General features: G+C 35.4%; 1 protein-coding gene across 2 annotated transcripts; it reads left to right on the top strand.

The window, feature by feature from the left end:
* Window positions 1-517: 517 nt before the first annotated feature.
* creld2 (cysteine-rich with EGF-like domains 2) lies at window positions 518-17,884 on the top strand. 2 transcript variants are annotated; one of them, XM_079868918.1, is made up of 12 exons: window positions 521-594; window positions 827-880; window positions 1,142-1,224; window positions 1,334-1,444; window positions 3,302-3,393; window positions 7,302-7,478; window positions 10,483-10,581; window positions 11,676-11,759; window positions 11,858-11,953; window positions 14,686-14,769; window positions 14,868-14,963; window positions 17,098-17,884. In XM_079868918.1, the coding sequence occupies exons 4-12, from the start codon at window positions 1,347-1,349 to the stop codon at window positions 17,175-17,177; spliced, it is 906 nt and encodes a 301-aa protein (XP_079725044.1). In that variant the 5' UTR covers window positions 521-594; window positions 827-880; window positions 1,142-1,224; window positions 1,334-1,346; the 3' UTR covers window positions 17,178-17,884. The 2 variants fall into 2 exon arrangements, with proteins under 2 accessions (XP_079725043.1, XP_079725044.1); XM_079868917.1 differs by having other exon boundaries at window positions 518-880; window positions 17,098-17,880.
* The last annotated feature ends 436 nt before the right edge of the window (window positions 17,885-18,320 follow it).

Raw genomic sequence — 18,320 nt, 5'->3', positions numbered from 1 at the left:
TTGACAAACAGGAAAATAATGATTAAATGATGCAAACAGAATTCAGTTCATTTCAGCAGTGTCATTGTGTCATTGGTCAATTCAGTGTTGATTCAGTTAAGTTCAATACTTGTAAAGTTATAGAGAAAAGAGTGATGTCATTGTGTGGTTATGATTTAAGGCTGCATCACAATTCACAATATTACATCTCCAGCTCTTTCTGCTTGGATATCGGGAAACATCATAGTAATGTAGTAAGTTAATGCTAAGTAATGTGATTCCAATTCAAGACTTGCCTGAGACAGTCATAACGCTAGACGGCGAAAGTGAAAGGATAAAAAGCGAGGAAATGGAAGTAGAAGAAGAGCGGTACAAGTGACGACATCAGCGATTCCCTAATTGGTTGTTTTGTTGGAGGGGGCGTAACTTGTAGGGGCGTGGTTTACAGTGCTGCGTGTTTGACGCAGTCGGATACGATTGAGCGTGGAGGCAGTTCATTGGCTCGTACGTTGATGGGCAGGAAAACTCTCCAATTAGATAAAGACACAATGTTACCGAAGGGCTGACGCGGAAATCTGAATCGAATGTCTAGCTGGTGTAGCGGCATGGAAATATGTAAAAGTGACATTCTACACATCTTTATTATTAACGTGTCATAATTTCAGGCATTAGATGTTAATTCAGGGCATCTTAACTAGCTGGAGACAAGCCCATAAAAACAGCGTTTTATTACTGGACAGCATATGAGCTAGACCACACACTTGATGAAACCATGTTACTCTCATATAATATTTTTTACTTGATGTTTGTTATTTTGTTTCTATCACTTGGATCTACCTATACAAAGGACTTTAACGCATTATGCTCAACATGCAGACAATTAGTCGACAATTTTGACAAGGTATGTACTATCCATCTCCATACATATCTAAAATAAAGATAGCACCTTTAAAGCGACACATTTCATTAATTAAAGTTTGTTTTAAAATGATTAAACAATCCATACTGTTCAGAAAAGTGTTAGTTCGTAGAAAGTCTGGCATCAGAGATGCTTCATTAATTGAAATGGCATTCAAATTTGTTAAAATGGGATGCAAGTGTCCAAATATTTTTCTTTAGGTTCACTTTAGATGTTAAGTGTTAGCCTATGCATTTTTTGCAGGGTCTTGAAAAAACAGCGAATCAAAATTTTGGTGGTGGAAACACAGCATGGGAAGAGCGAAAACTCTCCAAATACGAGTCGAGGTGAGAAGAATTACATTTGACAAAACATCTCAAAACAACATTTACTTGTGTGCACTAATAAAAATGCACTACTGTAAATGTCATTGACTAAAATGTGTGTTTTCTTCAGTGAGATTAGGCTGATGGAGATCCTGGAGGGCGCCTGTTACAGCAGCAGTTTCGAGTGCAACCACATGTTGGAGGAAAACGAGGAACACTTTGAGACATGGTGGTTCAAGAGGTCAGGAACTCAGATGGAGAATTTGTGCCATAGTAACTGAAGACTTCATTCTCAAGGCTGAGGTATACTGCGTGCACACGTCTCGTGCACTGTTGAGTAGGCAAGCCTTTCTGAGCGTTCTTCATTTGGCCTGTTTGCACTACAGCTGTTTTGTGATGCTACAGCTGTTGTCAAGTATAGGTCTACCGCTCTCTGAAAGACAAAGCAGCAGCATCACTGTATACTTAGGTATGGTGACCAGCTTTCTTGCATTTTGTGGGACAGGCCAGAACTTAGGAGCCTGCATTTCAATTAGGCCTGTATTTTTTTTTTTCTTCCCTGAAAAAAAAAAGTTATTTAAAAATCAGTCTTTCTAAGGCTTCTAGGCTATAGTCCTCCTCAGTATTGAATGAGATGGTCTAGTAAGGGTGGATGGCTATGTCATAAAGCTTTTCTTCCTCGGCAGTCACGGTACAAAAAAAACTTTATATGAATTATAAAAAAATGTATATGAAACATTTTTAACCTTCATCCTTCCCTCGCACTTTTTAACAAATCTTTCCCTTGTAAGTCAAAATGACCCGAAGCTCTAAAATTATACTTAATTTTTTTTTTTCATCCAGAAAGCTTATTTTATTTTATATATATATATATATATATATATATATATATATATATATATATATATATATATATATATATATATATATATATATATAAATTTACCTTTAAATTACTAGAATTGATCAATAATAAATAAATAGTAATTTAAGTACATTCCTTACATTCCTTCAACTTAAATTCAAAATAACTTTCAATTTCATGCATAAACCTTTCAATTCAGCTCAAAATATCTTACATTGGGTGTCTTTGCCGACCTCTTGTGGAAAAAAATTATATAACATGATATTTCGTGACTCCTGCCACTAGACAGCCTATAGATCTATGTCTATTTGGAGCAAATAAGCTGTTCCGCTGGGTCCTAGAGTCATTTCTTTAAGTATGCATTCAGGTACACATGTAGACATTATAAAATAATTTGTTTGTAAAGTTCTAGCATTTTTTGCTTGAATTTTGAGCATTTTTAGGTTTTTCTATGTGTTTCTGAAGCATTCCATTCATTCCTAAGGGGGTCAAATTGATCTGCAAGGGAAGGACAAAACTCCTAATCCGTTAAAGTTTTTTGTGTATTCATGGTTCAAGTGCGACAAGAGTCCTAGGGTCTTGGACCCTTCTGATGAACACTCAACTTAAAAAAAAAAAAAACTATAATGAAAAAATACTATACTGAAACTTCCTACTGCTAAATAATTTTCCTGTAATTCTTTTTCATGAATTGGAATGTGTGCAAAGGATTGTGGGTGATTGGAGGAGCCTTTGTTTCACATCCTTCATTCAGTGCCAAGTCCTTCTCTCTGAATGATGTGAAACAAAGGCTGCCTTCCAAGGATCCTTAGAATTGAGACGGCCTTCAGTGTCTCTTGATGACGTTGTAACCTAGAAATGGTGCCTTACTAGGATGCAGCCTTCTGATTGAGAAGCATAAATTAAATTGTTTTAACAGAAATTTTCTCATTAAGACCTGCTTCTTTTTGTGTGTAATCATGATTGGCAGATCAGGTAAAAAAAATTAAAAAATCAATAAAAACAGTCACCATGTTTTTACAAAGCCTGTCTGCATATTGACTGTCTGCACAGACTCTGTTAATGTCATTTTTTCACGATACTGTACGGCACGCCGACAATGGATGTATACTTTGGACTTCGGTCTCATTATTGAAAGCATCTATTTATTAAATGCATTTTAGTTAGTTATTAGGTTATTATATCGAATTAATAAATGAAGTCTTAACAGAATTGTTTGCATTTCTGTTGCAGAAAAACAAAACACCCAGATCTGTTTAAATGGTTTTGTATAGAGACCATCAAAGTATGCTGCCCTAAAGGCTCATTTGGTCCTGACTGCAACAGTAAGTGAATTAAGCCTGACTGTGTTAGGCTACAAACACTTGTATTTTTACTTAATTTGTACACTGCTGTTCAAAGGTTTGGGATCGGAAGTTTTTTTATTTTTTTTTAATGTTTTTAAAATAAGTCTCTTCTGCTCACCAAGGCTGCATTTATTTGATTAAAAATACAAAACAAACAGTAATATTGTGAAATATTATTACAATTTAAAATAACTTTTTTATTATTTGAATACATTTTAAAATGTAATTTATTCCTGTGATGCAAAGCTGAATTTTCAGTATCATTACTCCAGTCTTCAGTGTCTCATGATCCTTCAGAAATCATTCCAATATCATGATTTGCTGCTCAAGAAACATTTCTGATTATCAATGTTGAAAACAGTTATGTAAAAAAAAAAATCAGGGTTCTTTGGTGAATTGAAAGTTCAAAATAACAGCATTTATTTGAAATGGAAAGCTTTTGTAACATCTGTCTTTACGGTCACTTTTGATCAATTTAAAGTAGTGGTCGACCGATATGGGATTTTTAATGGCCGTTGCCGATGCCGATATTGAGAAAGCAATCTGGCCGATTGGCCGATATGAGGCCGATACAATATACAGTATGTGAATACAGTAAATGAGAGACATAAAGAATATTGGTGAAACTAAATGAACATTTATTGTACATACTATTTATGCAAAATTCTTTTTGCAATAAAAAATATTTACTAAGAAATTAAAATGTAAACAAAAAGGTAAGGTAACACTTCAATAAATAAAGTTTTAGTACAACTTCTTGTCTGCTTTAATATTTAGTCATTTTTTCAGTCACATAAATAATTTTTACTGCTGCTTACTGCAGGTTACAAATAACATTTATCATTAATGAACCAATCTTAACAATATTCATAAATTAATGACAAAATAGTATGTGAAATTACATACATTTTATGTACAATACAAAACATAAATCTCACATAGTTTATTTACACTATTTACTTTAAAATAGTTTAAATAGTTCAACCTTTTTAAGGTTGTTTTACTTCAAGTATATTTAAATAATAATGATTTATGTGTTTAGTTTTGCTTGTTTGTTTCTTTAAAACGTTGCAAGCCGTCACATGTATTTGCATGACATACATGAACATATGAAAATGTATACTACACACGATATTACGCCAATCATGGATAAATAAATACAGAAGATAGTGAATAACATTTTCAAGGATTTATTTTCAAACGTAATATTATTACATAGTGTTCTCCTCTCATCACCTCACGCGACCAACTGATCTGTAATGCACGCGACCCAGCTTTTCCGTGCATGCGAGTCCGTTGGAAAACAGCGTCTAGTTTAAATGTAACCTGAGAACAACGCGCGTATCTGAGGGACAGCCAGTCACAGGATTTTTGACTGTTTGTGAGGTAAAATGTTTTCAGTTTTGTTTGAATTTGTTTATATCACATCTGTGACCCCCACTGGAGCTACCGCTGGGCTGCGGATCTGACATATCACTGTACTGTTTGAATAGACTCTGCTGCACGCCGGAGTGTTTGTGTGTAACACAAGGTAGCGTCAGGTTAGACAGCGAATGCGAATGGTCATTTACTGTGTCTGTCAGATGTCTGCTTCACTTCTGAGTGGCTTGTCTTACGGTGCTGGGCGGAGCAGAGCGAGTGTATTCAGTTCATTCACGCTCGCTCTGTTCGCGTCAGTGGAAAAAAGCGCTAATGCACAGTCACAAACTGTTTTGAAATATATCGGCCAAACGGAAAGATTTATCGGCCGATGCCGATATCTAAAAAATTCCAAATATCGGCCGATATATCGGCCTCGGCGATATATCGGTCGACCACTAATTTAAAGGGGTGATGAACTGAGAAATCAAATTTTCCTTGAGCTTTTGACATATAAGAGATCATCATAGTATAATAATATCCTGTAAGTTTCAGAACTGAAAACTACCTTGTTAGTCCAATAAAAGCTTTTATAGACATCAGGCTCAGCAAACGACTCGTTTTTCAAAGTGGGGAACTATGACGTCAAAGAGGATAAAACACCGCCTCCACAAAAGAAGATCAACGCCTACTTCAACACGGCCTGTTTAGCCCCGCCCACCGATTCGCCCAAACATGCTAAATAACATAGGACGACATGATAATTGCTAAACCGGATCAAGCTACTTCCAAGCAATAAACATGCTGTTTACTAAATATTGTGCGTGCCTGTTTGTGGAAGAAGACAGTCGGCATAAGCTTCCTTCGGATTCCAGCATGGTTAAACTTTATTAAATCAGTCAATCACAATTTCCCGACGGATCTGCCAGCAACATGTAAGTAACCATGTGTATTCTAATGCCTGATCTGCGATCAGTGATTTCTGATGTGTAATTATTCAAGTTCAGATATCTTTCTCTTAAAATCGTTCAATACTGTTTATGCATCAGTGACTAAACGATCAACTTCACATAATTTCTCGTAGTAGCCTATTATGAAAATAATCTTTTTTAAACTGTTATTAAATTATATACAGAAAGCGATCAAAGAACGATCCCTTTCCATTCGCCCAAGCTGTCAATCAAACAGCACAGCGCGAGCCGCGAGAGCTTATCTGGACACTTACCAAACTCGTGATGAAATAATGACACTGTTACACTACACAACGAAGCTCTTACTGTGTATTCACATCGTGTTTGCATTGTGATTTGGTGTAAGCATTTGTGAGAGTGCAAAAATTGCGTTGCAATGATAAGATCTTTATTTACGCGATCAACAGACTGTCTGTCATCTGCTCAGTCAGTAGTGCTCATCATGCTGCAACCTTTCATGTGATGGAATAGATTTAAATATAATGCTTGAAACGATACTTTTCACGATTTGTTAATCTCGATAGCTCTAATAGTAAAAACGGAGTAAAAGTTTTCGAGAGAGTTCATGTAATACTAGCTATTTCATATGCAAGCATGTCAGCCAATCACAGCAGTGGGCGTTTGCACTGCAGTCTCACAGCAGACACGCCCCTTAAAACGGAGCGTTCAAATCTGAGGCTGAAATCAGGCTTGGAAAAATGGCTTTTATTTATAAATTATGACAATTTTTGATGTAAAAATCATACTAACATTATAAAGGCACCCCAGGCAACATTATAAAATAATAAAACAATCCAGTTCATGACCCCTTTAATGCATCCTTGCTGAATAAAAGTAATTTCTTTCAACAACAACAAAAAATTCTTACTGACCCCAAACTTTTGAACGGTTGTGTTTAATGTTACAAAAGCTTGATTTTGCTAGAAAAAATGTTTTCAACATTGATGATAATAATTATAAAAAATGTTTCTTGAGCAGCAAATCAGCATATTAGAATGATTTCTGAAGGATCATGTGACACTGAAGACTGGAGTAATGATGCTGAAAATTCAGCTTTTCCATCACAGAAATAAATTACATTTTAAATATATTCAAAACGGAAAAGTTATTTTAAATTGTCATATATCACAATATTACTGTTTTTTTTTTGTTGTTGTTTTTTTATTAAAATAAATGCAGCCGAAGAGACTTATTTTAAAAACATAAAAAATCTTACCGATCCCAAAATTTTGAACACCAGTGTATATACTAAACATGTTCTTGGATTACTGTAATCTCAGTACTGAAGAAAGACAAAAGAGTAACCATCAAATCTGTAATCCATTAATCTTGATACAGGTAGCTAGCTATAAGCTGACGGAAATGGGATATAAACCATATTTCATAGCTTTTGCATCCACATTCTTGGAACACATGCAATTGAATGTGTAGATAGAAGAGTTTCCATTCATGGACTTATGTTGTTGGAGACTTTAATGCTCAAATCTTGTGATGATGTTTTCTTATCTTGTAAAAAAAAAAAGAAAGAAAAAAAGTCTTATTTTGCATTATTTTAAGGTTGCATTGGAGGAGCGGAAAGACCGTGCCATGAGAACGGCAAATGTCATGGAGACGGAACAAGGGCTGGAAATGGGAAGTGCAGTTGTGATAAAGGATATGAAGGAGAGTTTTGTCTGGACTGCAGTGATGGATATTTTAGTGAACTGAGGAATGATACATTCTCCTTGTGCAAAGGTACACAAAATAAACAACTTGATTACCCTCATATGCAGTGGCTATAAAAAGTATACATACCCCTACTAAAACAGCTTGTTTTTGTGATAAAAAAAAAATGAAACAGATAAATCATATCAGAACTTTTGTACCTTTAATTTAAAAAATTGCAACCTATGCAATGCTACTAAATACCAAAGTGACACATTTCTGAGAAAAAACGGCAAAAGAGATTTGCAGTACAGGAGAGTTTTTCTCTCTCAAATACTACACACACACACAATTTTTTTTTTTTACTCGCATACAAACCACACTCTGACATCCATACCAACACACACAATATACAAAAGCAGAAAACAGGAATAAAGCGAGTATTTGCTTTATAGGCCAAACAATGAGAATATGGCTCCATCTGGTAAAAAAAAATTGGAGAAATGTTATTAACAAATTTATTCACAAATTAGTCTATTAACAAAGACTGCTCCATTTTATAGGTAAATGGCCCTGGGATTAAAAATTTCAGTTTTTATGGGTTTCAATGGGGACCTAAAATAGATTTATTAAAGGAAATGGGTGTGAAATAGTAAAATTCCAATAAAAAAACACAGGCAAAAAAAAACAAAAAAAACAAGATGACAAAAATGTCCAAAAGGTTGCACAAGGGATAAAAGACTGGCATAAGTGCAAATAAAAAAATAAAAATGTACCTGTTGAACAATGTTAAGGTGGTTTTATCCACAGAACATCCAATGCCACACTAAGCAAACGACATAGCCATGATTTTACACACTGCAATATATTAGGTGGTGGTATGCACCTATTTTCATGCAAGTGAAACGTCTCATCTGTCCTTCGGAAAAAGAGTAGGGGTGTAACCCCGGCATCCTGGCCAAAATGTGCCCCTTGGCCTCTATCCATCGTGGCCTCCTAATCATCCCCATATACAGTATATATACTAATTGGCTTCATCACTCTCCTCTCCATCAATAAGCTGGTGTGTGGTGGGCGTTCTGGCGCAATATGGCTGCTGTCGCATCATCCAGGTGGATGCTGCACATTGTTGCGACGTTCGTCTGTTATAGGACGTTTGAATAAACAAGCAGACACTGATTAGCTACTTGATCGCCTAAATTAAAAAAAATAAAATTAATATTTGTGTAGGCCTACGCTGAGTTTCATTCATTTACGATGAGATGCGCTCTAGTTAACAATGCAATGCAAGTGAACGCGGCGCACTGGTGCCTCCATGTCACTGTTATTATATTGTCTGCTATATTTGCTTTTTATTTATTAAATACATGTAATTGGTTGATGAAACATTTATTAAAATTAAGATACAATTTGTACAAAACGAAATTCGCTTTAAAGAAAGGCTTTTAACATTGCAATGCAAGTGAACACAGCGTGCCGCGCCTCAATGTAACGGTTATTATATTGTCTACTATATTTTATTTTTATTTATTAAATAGGCCTACATGCAATTGGTTGATGAAACATTTATTAAAATTAAGATACAATTTGTACAAAACAAAATTCGCTTTAAAGAAAGGCTTTCTACAAAGTAAAACTTCACTATATCATAGTCATAGCTTTTATTTCTATCTCAAATGATTGGCGGTCGGTAAAGGGGTAGCCTACTTGGCAAAGAATCAAATACAGTTGGAAACGACATAGACCATTAATAACACAGACTGTTAACAATTGTTTTTAATTAGTATTTAAACATTCTCTATGATAAAAATTTTTTGTAAAAAATATTTTAATAACACGGTTTTGGCGGTTATAGAGTTCTAATGACGGTGTTCAACTATAACCGTCGGTCTCATGGTTATATACTAACCGTCACACCCCTAAATGTAACATAATAATAATAATAATTATTATTATAATAATAATAATAATAATAATAATAATAATAATAATAATAAGTGTTCCTTGAATTGCCAACTTAATTTTTGTTCGCTCCTTGATGAAAGTGAGATGCCTATTGCGCTAGGAGAGTCAGTCATCCACTGAGCGAGGAGAGCATGTAACATTTTTACGGGCTCTACAATGGTTGTTATATGACATCAAACTCTGTGGCACCTTTTAAAAATAAATAAATAAATAAATTCTACATAAACAATTCAGAATGTAAAAATATACAATCTACTTTACTACAAAAAGTTCGTGTTCTTTTAATTCAGCTAAGAGGTCATGCTGTGGGGTATCAGTCTTCTATTGGTCACATGTCTTGGTCGTGCAGGTCAGAGTTAACTAAACTTGAACTTTGGAGCGCAGCAAAATACGCAAAACTTCTTCACATGAGCTTGTGTTTCCAACATTCGCATGCGTTTGAATGCAAGTCAATGAGGTACTGGCAATAATTTAGTGACTAGTCATTAGTCTTAATTTTGACTATCTCCACTTGTTGATGATGATGACCGTCTGTAGATGTAGCTTTCAACAATGAGATTCCATTGATGCTTTGTAAGCTCATTGTGGCCCATGGATCTTGTAGTTGCATGCAACCAAGATTATGTCAGAAAAATCTTACTAGGAAAAACTGATATTTATAGTATACCTGTCTTCACCTGAAGTGACTATTCCACATTAGGTTGATGATTAGTGCAAAGTTGCAAAAGTTCTGATATGATTTATCTTTTTCAATTTTACAAACTAGGTATTTTAACAGAGAAGTGTAGACTTTTTATATCCACAGTATGTTCTATTAAATGTTCTAGTATGTCCTAGTTATAATATTTGTGAAATTGAGTTTATCCATATACTTTGGGTTCCAAAAGTGAGACCACCTTGAAAATATGGAATTTAAAATCTAAAATCTGGAAAAGGTTTTAGAATTTTGAAAAATCAAATACAAAAAATAGGTGAATTGGTGCATGCTGTTATTAAAGCAAATGGTAAAGCCATTATGATGTAAATTTGTCAATGCAAATTTTTATGATTTATGCTGATGATATTTGTGATTATTTGACTTTTTTGCAGTTATGTATTTGTAATTTTATTTATTTATTTATTTTTTGAGAGTGCCATGAGTCTTGTGTTACCTGCACTGGAGGAACCAATCAGGATTGTAAAGAATGTAGGAATGGTTGGGAGGAAGACCAAGGAGGAGCATGCATCGGTAAGAAAGCTTCTCATGATGGCTACAGTGAACCCATGACTTGGGGAATAAATTTTTTTTTTTTTACTTTATTTAATGCCTGCAAAACGCATGGAAAACTCTGCATGTGCTTTTTTCTAGTTCTGTTTTAAAATATTTCATTGATACAGAGAGTATAGTCATATGCTGTCATCCATTTATTATTCTGACCCATTTATATATCTTTTTTTTTATTGTTTTTATTGGAGACATTTGTACAGTAATATGATCAATTGTAATACTTCAAAATAAACTAAAAATATTTTTGGTGATTTCCTGATTTGTTTGTGAAAATGTTTCTACACCGATTTCACACACAAATTTGTGCGTTCGCAAGCTGAATGAAAAATGTGACCTTTCTCTAAAAATGATGTTGGAACCTTGTAGGGCTGCATGATTAATCGCTAATCGCAATTAACATGGAAATCGCGCTTAACCGTTTTGGATTATTGTGATTATGAAATCGCAAAGGCTGCGATTATTTGTTATGCGGAGCTTGTCAGTGGCGTACGGCTCTGTGATACGTAGTAAATGCTCCTCCATCTGAAAGCACGCAAGTTTGAGTCGCTTATAACGTGCATTTTAAAAAGCAACACGCGTCAAACATCTTTCCAAACATGAGAAGCATTTATGAACCTCTTGTCCAACAAAAGACAACATTTAATAAATCAATCAAAGCATTTCAATCTTCTGTTTATTCAGCTACAGCGATAGTATAATGCCCATAGGGATTTCCTGGAATGACGTGTGTTATGTACTTCTGAGGGGCATATTTGGCATGTTTACACGAGAGCGCCTTCTGGTGTTCAGATGTAGCAGCATTTACTAGCATTTACTATCAGCCGTGCTGCACTGACAAGCTGCGCAGAAAATAATTGCAGCCTTTGCCAAATCGCTTGCGGTTTAATTTCGATTAATCATGCAGCCCTAGAACCTTGTAAGAAGCCCAGTTTATTAAAGTCTTTGTACATTTTTAGATGTTTAATATTTGTGATTGTGTGATTCTACATCTCATATTTGTCTTTACCTGTATTGGTCCTGCATTTTCCTCATTTTTCAAATTTTCTTTATTGCAGACATCAATGAGTGCACCAAAGATTCAGCTCCATGCGCAGATAACCAATACTGCTTAAACACAGATGGTTCATTCTCCTGTAAAGGTTTGTTGAAATAATGATAATTATGTACCCTGTATTACTTAAGCTTTATCATTAATCACACCACTAAAATAAGGTGTTACTGTTATTTTATATCCCAGAATGCAATACCGGATGCTCCGGTTGTAAAGGACCTGGTGCCGATAGCTGCCTCACTTGTGCTGATGGCTATAAGGATGAAGAAGGCACCTGCACAGGTATCACTTATCTTCATGCCCATAAACATTATGTAGCATATCTTACCTGGGTTTGCTTTGTCTCACATGGTAGAACTTTAATGGCAATGATTGGAGTTGGACCATACACTCTTTCATGCCTTCATAGATATGTGAACAATTGGAAGCAGTGTGTATTATAGAACAGCAAGGAGTGTGTTAAGGTTAAAGGAAGCATTATGTACTAGTGTGCTACTGGTTTTAGACCAAGTCCACAGTGAATGTTCACTCTTGGTGTGAATAGCTACTTGCACTGTTATTATTTACTTACCCTCAAGTTATTGCAGAATACAAAATGTGATCATTTAATCGATATCCTTTTGGATAAATTCAATACAATGGCATTAGATGGTGACTTAACACTTACTTTAATAAAGTACCCATGAGTGTCATCAAAAAAAGTATGATGGTATCGCTGATCATTTTCCAAGTGCTTTGATCAAATTTGGCTGAAAACAGCCTGATATCAAAGCACATGGAAAATGTGTACATATAAGCTGCATGTACTTTATTGCTGACAATCTTGGGTGCTAAGCGTTTAAGTGAATGTACTGTCATTGGATTGAATTCAGCCAAATAAATATTAATTAAATGTATGGAAGTAAAATAATGACAAATGTTTTTGAAACAAAAAAGCTTGTTGAATTGCACTACTTGAAAAAATATGCATTGCATTAACCCTGCTTGCATTTTTATGGGCTGAAATTCAACATGGTTGTATATTTAAGCTGTGAATATTTCAATTCAAAACACTTCACACATGTTTTCATTAATAAACATTCAATAATCCATATTCACCTTTCAGATTTCACTTCCACAATATTCATTCTGTTTAAAAATAGAACCTATGATATTCGACAGGCAATTTTCGGTCCATTTTATTTCGCTTTACAAATTCGCTTCCACAAATTCAGTGGTTCAAATTCAACAGAAAATTCAACATTTCACATCCGGGAACGGCAGGAATTTCAGTAGATTGCCGATTGACAATCTCCATAGCTGTTAGTCGACCTCACCTGCAGGAGGTGCAAGTGGCTGTTGACGAAGAAAACTATAGAGCAAAGGGTGAGAGAGTCATTCATTCATTCATAAAAACGGATTTACAGAAATGGAGCAAGCGGTAAGTATTTGTGATGATGATCAGGGACAGTATATGGAAAAGCTGATAAAGACACAAAGGCGGTGTTAACATTTAAGTCTTCACAGTTAGTTTTGCACATTTAAGCAGCCTCTACCGTGAACTAGATTATAATGTTATTCCCCGATGCTGATGTAGAGATAAAATGTTAAATCTGAGGTAATAGACATATATTTCTCTCGGTTGTTTAGTTTTCTTAACTTTATATTGCGGTGATGTGCTGCAGTACTAGTGTTTCCCTCAATATGTCATTCTCCAGGATTCCCCTGCGGTCAGGACACTTAACACTAAATGGACTAATACAGTAATAAAAAAATACCAAACTCGCACCTTATTGGGGATGTAGGCTATACCAGATGTAGGAACAAGGCAAGTGGACTCAGAATATGAACGTACGTGCAAAGTTTCACGCTGAGTGATTCCCAGTGAAATACTGGCATAAAGTTGGCTTGACACTGGATATCCGACATTCGCACAGTTAGGGACCGTCTCTAAAGTTACATACGACATTGCTACACATGTTTCTAACTTCAATAGCATTTGAAGAGAATGACTTAGTCATAAAACCAACTGTAAAGTGCCAGGCATGATGCACACCTTCATTCAAAATATCTGCTGTGTAGTCTTTCCCCAAGCTTCAACTATGCCAGTACCAGGATTATTTTGCCCTGCACAAGCTATATTTAAACTATTATCTATATTTTGATTAAAGAAAATTATGCTTTTTTATTTTTTAAAAAGGTTTTAGCATTGTGACCTTTTAATAACAAATAAAGAACCCTCCCCACTCAATGGGTCTCATTCACTAATAATTGTGTGGATTATTTCGTATTTGTACGAACAGGAGAACTTCTCACGAAAAATCTCTGCCCAATTCACAACACGTGCTTAGGCACATGAATTTGTTCTTAATCTCGTTGTATTTTTAGTGAATTTGGAGTATTGTAAATGAGTGCCCTGAGGTTAGTCATTTGCATAAAACGCGTCCAGACCATCTCTATATAAAGGCTTTCTGCACAACCTTTCCTTTACAGCCTTTCGTCACTCATATCGTCAAACATATGCCGCTCTCTGCAGATCCTCGACCAATGCCAAGTGTCATTCTCAAAACCATTTCAAACACAATACTAAACACCTTTTATACAGACCCAGATTGCAGACCTCTCATTAGCCAGCTGTACATGCGCATATCTTTTCTTTCTTTTCTCTTTTCGTACTCTTTCACTGTATGTGATAAAATATATGAAAGATTGCTTTTTGCCTATGTGGGGTTTCAGTTCCTAAAAAAAAATTCTCCCCATAAAAAAAGAGCAAAGTTTTTGGTGAATCATGATTTGTTTGTGAAAATTGTCGTACACCGATTTCAAATTTGCTGAATGAGACCTATTGATTTTGAGCCAAAATGTGACCTCACTCTTAAAATTATGTTGCAACCTTGTAAGAGGCCCAGTTTATTAAACACTTCGTAAATTTTTGGATGTTTAATATTTGTGATTGTATGTTTCTACGTCTCATATTTGTCTTTACCTGTATTGGTCCTGCATTTTCCTCATTTTTCAAATTTTCTTTATTGCAGACATCAATGAGTGCACCAAAGATTCAGCTCCATGTGCAGATAACCAATACTGCTTAAACACAGATGGTTCATTCTCCTGTAAAGGTTTGTTGAAATAATGATAATTATGTACCCTGTATTACTTTAGCTTTATCATTAATCACGCCACTAAAATAAGGTGTTACTGTTATTTTATATCCCAGCATGCAATACCGGATGCTCCGGTTGCAAAGGACCTGGTGCCAATAGCTGCCTCACTTGTGCTGATGGCTATAAGGATGAAGAAGGCACCTGCACAGGTATCACTTATCTTCATGCTCATAAACATTATGTAACATATCTTACCTGGGTTTGCTTTGTCTCACATGGTAAAACTTTAATGGCAATGATTGGAGTTGGACCATACTCTTTCATGCCTTCATAGATATGTGAACAATTGGAAGCAGTGTGTATTAAAGAACAGCAAGGAGTGTGTTAAGGTTAAAGGAAGCATTATGTGCTAGTGTGCTACTTGTTTTAGACCATGTCCACAGTGAATGTTCACTCTTGGTGTGAATAGCTACTTGCACTGTTTATTTATTATTTACTTACCCTCAAGTTATTGCAGAATACAAAATGTGATCATTTAATCAATATCCTTTTAGATAAATTCAATACAATGGCAATTAGATGGTGACTTAACTTAACACTTACTTTAATAAAGTACCCATGTCAGCAAAAAAAGTATGATGGTATCGCTGATCATTTTCCAAGTGCTTTGATATCAGGCTGTTTTCAACCAAATTTGATCAGAGCACATGGAAAACTATAAGCTGCATGTACTTTATTGCTGACAGTCTTGGGTGCTTTAACAGGGTATCCGCGGGGTCTTGAAAAGTATTAAAAGGTGATAAATCAATTTTAGGAAAATTAAGACCCTTAAAAAGTATTAAAAAGTCTTATCACGGCTTTATAAAGTCATACATTTTGAAAGTATTTTTTCTGAATTAGCTGTCCAACAGTTTGAGTCCCAAAAACATCGTAAAAGTGTGTGAATTTAGTCATTTTTATTAAAAAAACGAACAGGTACATAAAAAACTAGACTATTGTGGGTGCGTTCGTAAATTGCCTGAGAGCACCAGAGCGGGCAGGCGGGCGGAAGTTCAAAAGCACAATGTACGCTCTGGCGTTCCCAGTGCGTATTACAATGCACCGAAATGTTTTAAGAGAAGGTTGGTGAACGCATGAACAGAATGCAATAATATCTGTCTGCAGAGCCGCAGAGCCACAGTTTTACCCCAGCAGTTTCACCCCAGCAGTTTCACCCCAGCAGTTTTACCCCACGCACGCGCAGTTTCATCACAACAGTTTTACCCGCAGAGTCCGTTTACCTTTACATTAACCCATACAATTTGTATTATGCATTTCCTTAACATGTATTTGCTAATCAAACACTTTATATGAACAAACTACTAATCTATAAAACACAATCGGTCTTCCGACCTTTTACTATTGTATTGATATGCGTGAGGGAGAGAGAGCAATACAGCGCTCGTGTTGTTTGAAGGCGGTGAGAGTGCGCGCGCGCGGCCGGGGCTCTCTCTCTCTCTCTCTCTCTCTCTCTCTCTCTCTCTGTTTGTTCTTATGCGCCCTGTCCACTGATCTAAATAATTAGTTGTCACGACGACTTATTTGTTCCCTCGTTTTAATAAATCGTGGACACGTTGAACTAATTCCCTCCCTCATTTAAAAGACCTATTTTTGTGAATTGGTGAATATTCAGGTGAATTGTTTCGTGGCCACGAATTAATAATACCTCAGCACGTTTTACAAATTTACAACGTGGCCACAATACAGTAAAACGAGGGAACAAATTAGTATATCCTGCTGAGGTATTATTAATTCGTGGCCACGCTTGAAGTGGCGGTGAGGTATTAAAAAATATTGAGAAGGTTTTGAAAAAGTCTTGAAAAGGTATTAAAATTAACTTCAAGATTCCTGCATATACCCTGTTTAAGCGTTTAAGTGAATGTACTGTCATTGGATTGAATTCACCTAAATAAATATGAATTAAAATTAGGTTTTGTGGAATGCAGATGAAAGAAATCATACAGCTTAATCAACATTAGGGTGTGTAAATGATAACACAGGCTAAATTTGAAATGCAGTAGCATACCATATTCTTAAAAGATGAAGAAATTGCAAAAATGGTTATAGTTTTATAGTATTAATTTTTTGGTGAGCAATTCCTTGAGCATTTGGTTGTACCACCACTGAGGTTTTCAAAAGAAAAGCAACATTTCTACAGTGACGTTCAGCCTTTTTTCAATATCTGGGAACCACACAGATACTAAAAGCATGTTTAGAATGAGACTAGTTAGAGTAAGAGGGCAGATTTCCACCTAAGTTTTACGAATAAATGTATACTTCTATAATTTTGCTCTTTCATTTCAGAAGAGAACAAGGATGTGCCTGAATTTAATTCCGAAGGTGTCCAAACTGGTGAGTCACCTGAAAAACATGAGGACCTCTGATGTCACATGGCTTGGATGCAGAAAACGACCACCAGGACACAAAAAGAGCCAAGAGACCACTAGTATCTGCACCAGTTTATAGTTAGCTCTTCATCTGCAATAATCAAGACTGAAAGGCACTTACTTCTTAATGAGCAAAGTTTAATCAAGATGCATTTACAGATACATCTGTTTTTTTTAACTTATATGCTGATTTGGATGTTGTTTGGATGTTGTATTTTACTTTTTGTTTGTTTTGTCTTGAAAGTGAAATAAAGTCAAACTAAATCATCCATTTTCTTTCATTTTCAAGAGGTCATATTTAAGCACAGAATTTTTTTTTATAAACCATATTGTGAAGTGTTGTGAACAGAGCTTTTACCATATACTAACTTTAAAAATGGTGTATTATTGCTCTATTGTTTAAATCATTAAAAATATGGAAGGTTTATTTAGATGATATTTGGATGATGGATGATGTAGCCTAAGTTGTGTCTTGGGCCAGATCCAGTGTCTTGACTAAAGGCAGGAAAACACTGGACAGGTAGCCAGTCAATCACAACACACACAGACAGACTACAGGCAATTTGATGTCTCCAATTCACCTGACTTGCATGTCTTTGGATTGGGGAAAACCAGAGTACCTGGAAATATTAAAAAGTTGGAAAAAATATTGAACAAATAAACATGCATTAACAATCTAAAATTTGCAACAGAAGGTTTGTATTCATATTTGTAACTTTTACAGTTGTTTAATATAGTCTTATACACGCTGTCCCATTTTGTGCAATCTTTGTGGGTCCAGTAGAAGTAAATGGGGTTTTATATAACAGAAGAAATGTAATACAATGGTGTGCCACCCAACAACTTCTCATGTGGTGATCATGTATGATAGTGATTTCACCCGACATACATAATTTCTATGCTGAGTCAGAAAAAGAAAAGAGGGAGGCTGGGAGTGTGTGTGTGTACAGGTTTGGCTATACTTGTGGGGGCCAAATGTCCTCATATAGTGAAATATTATGACAACTGACTAATAAAGACATGTTACGGTCCTCACTAATTAGAAAGGCTTATAAACGATTTAAATTGTAAATCTTATAAACATTTTGATTTTGCACGTTTCTGTGATGGGTAAGGGTTTTGGATTTGTACAGTAATTAA

This window comes from Squalius cephalus, assembly GCF_949319135.1.
Source record: "Squalius cephalus genome assembly, chromosome: 4".
Classification (NCBI taxonomy): domain Eukaryota; kingdom Metazoa; phylum Chordata; class Actinopteri; order Cypriniformes; family Leuciscidae; genus Squalius; species Squalius cephalus.
The sequence above is the reverse complement of the archived record's forward strand: the minus strand, read 5'-3'. Positions and strand labels throughout refer to the sequence as shown.

Coding starts and splice junctions, on each gene's coding strand:
- creld2 (XM_079868917.1), top strand. CDS start 752: ATGTTACTCTCATATAATATTTTTTACTTGATGTTTGTTATTTTGTTT. Junction 10,582..11,675: donor CCAAGGAGGAGCATGCATCG/GTAAGAAAGCTT, acceptor TCTTTATTGCAG/ACATCAATGAGTGCACCAAA. Junction 14,770..14,867: donor TGGTTCATTCTCCTGTAAAG/GTTTGTTGAAAT, acceptor TTTATATCCCAG/CATGCAATACCGGATGCTCC.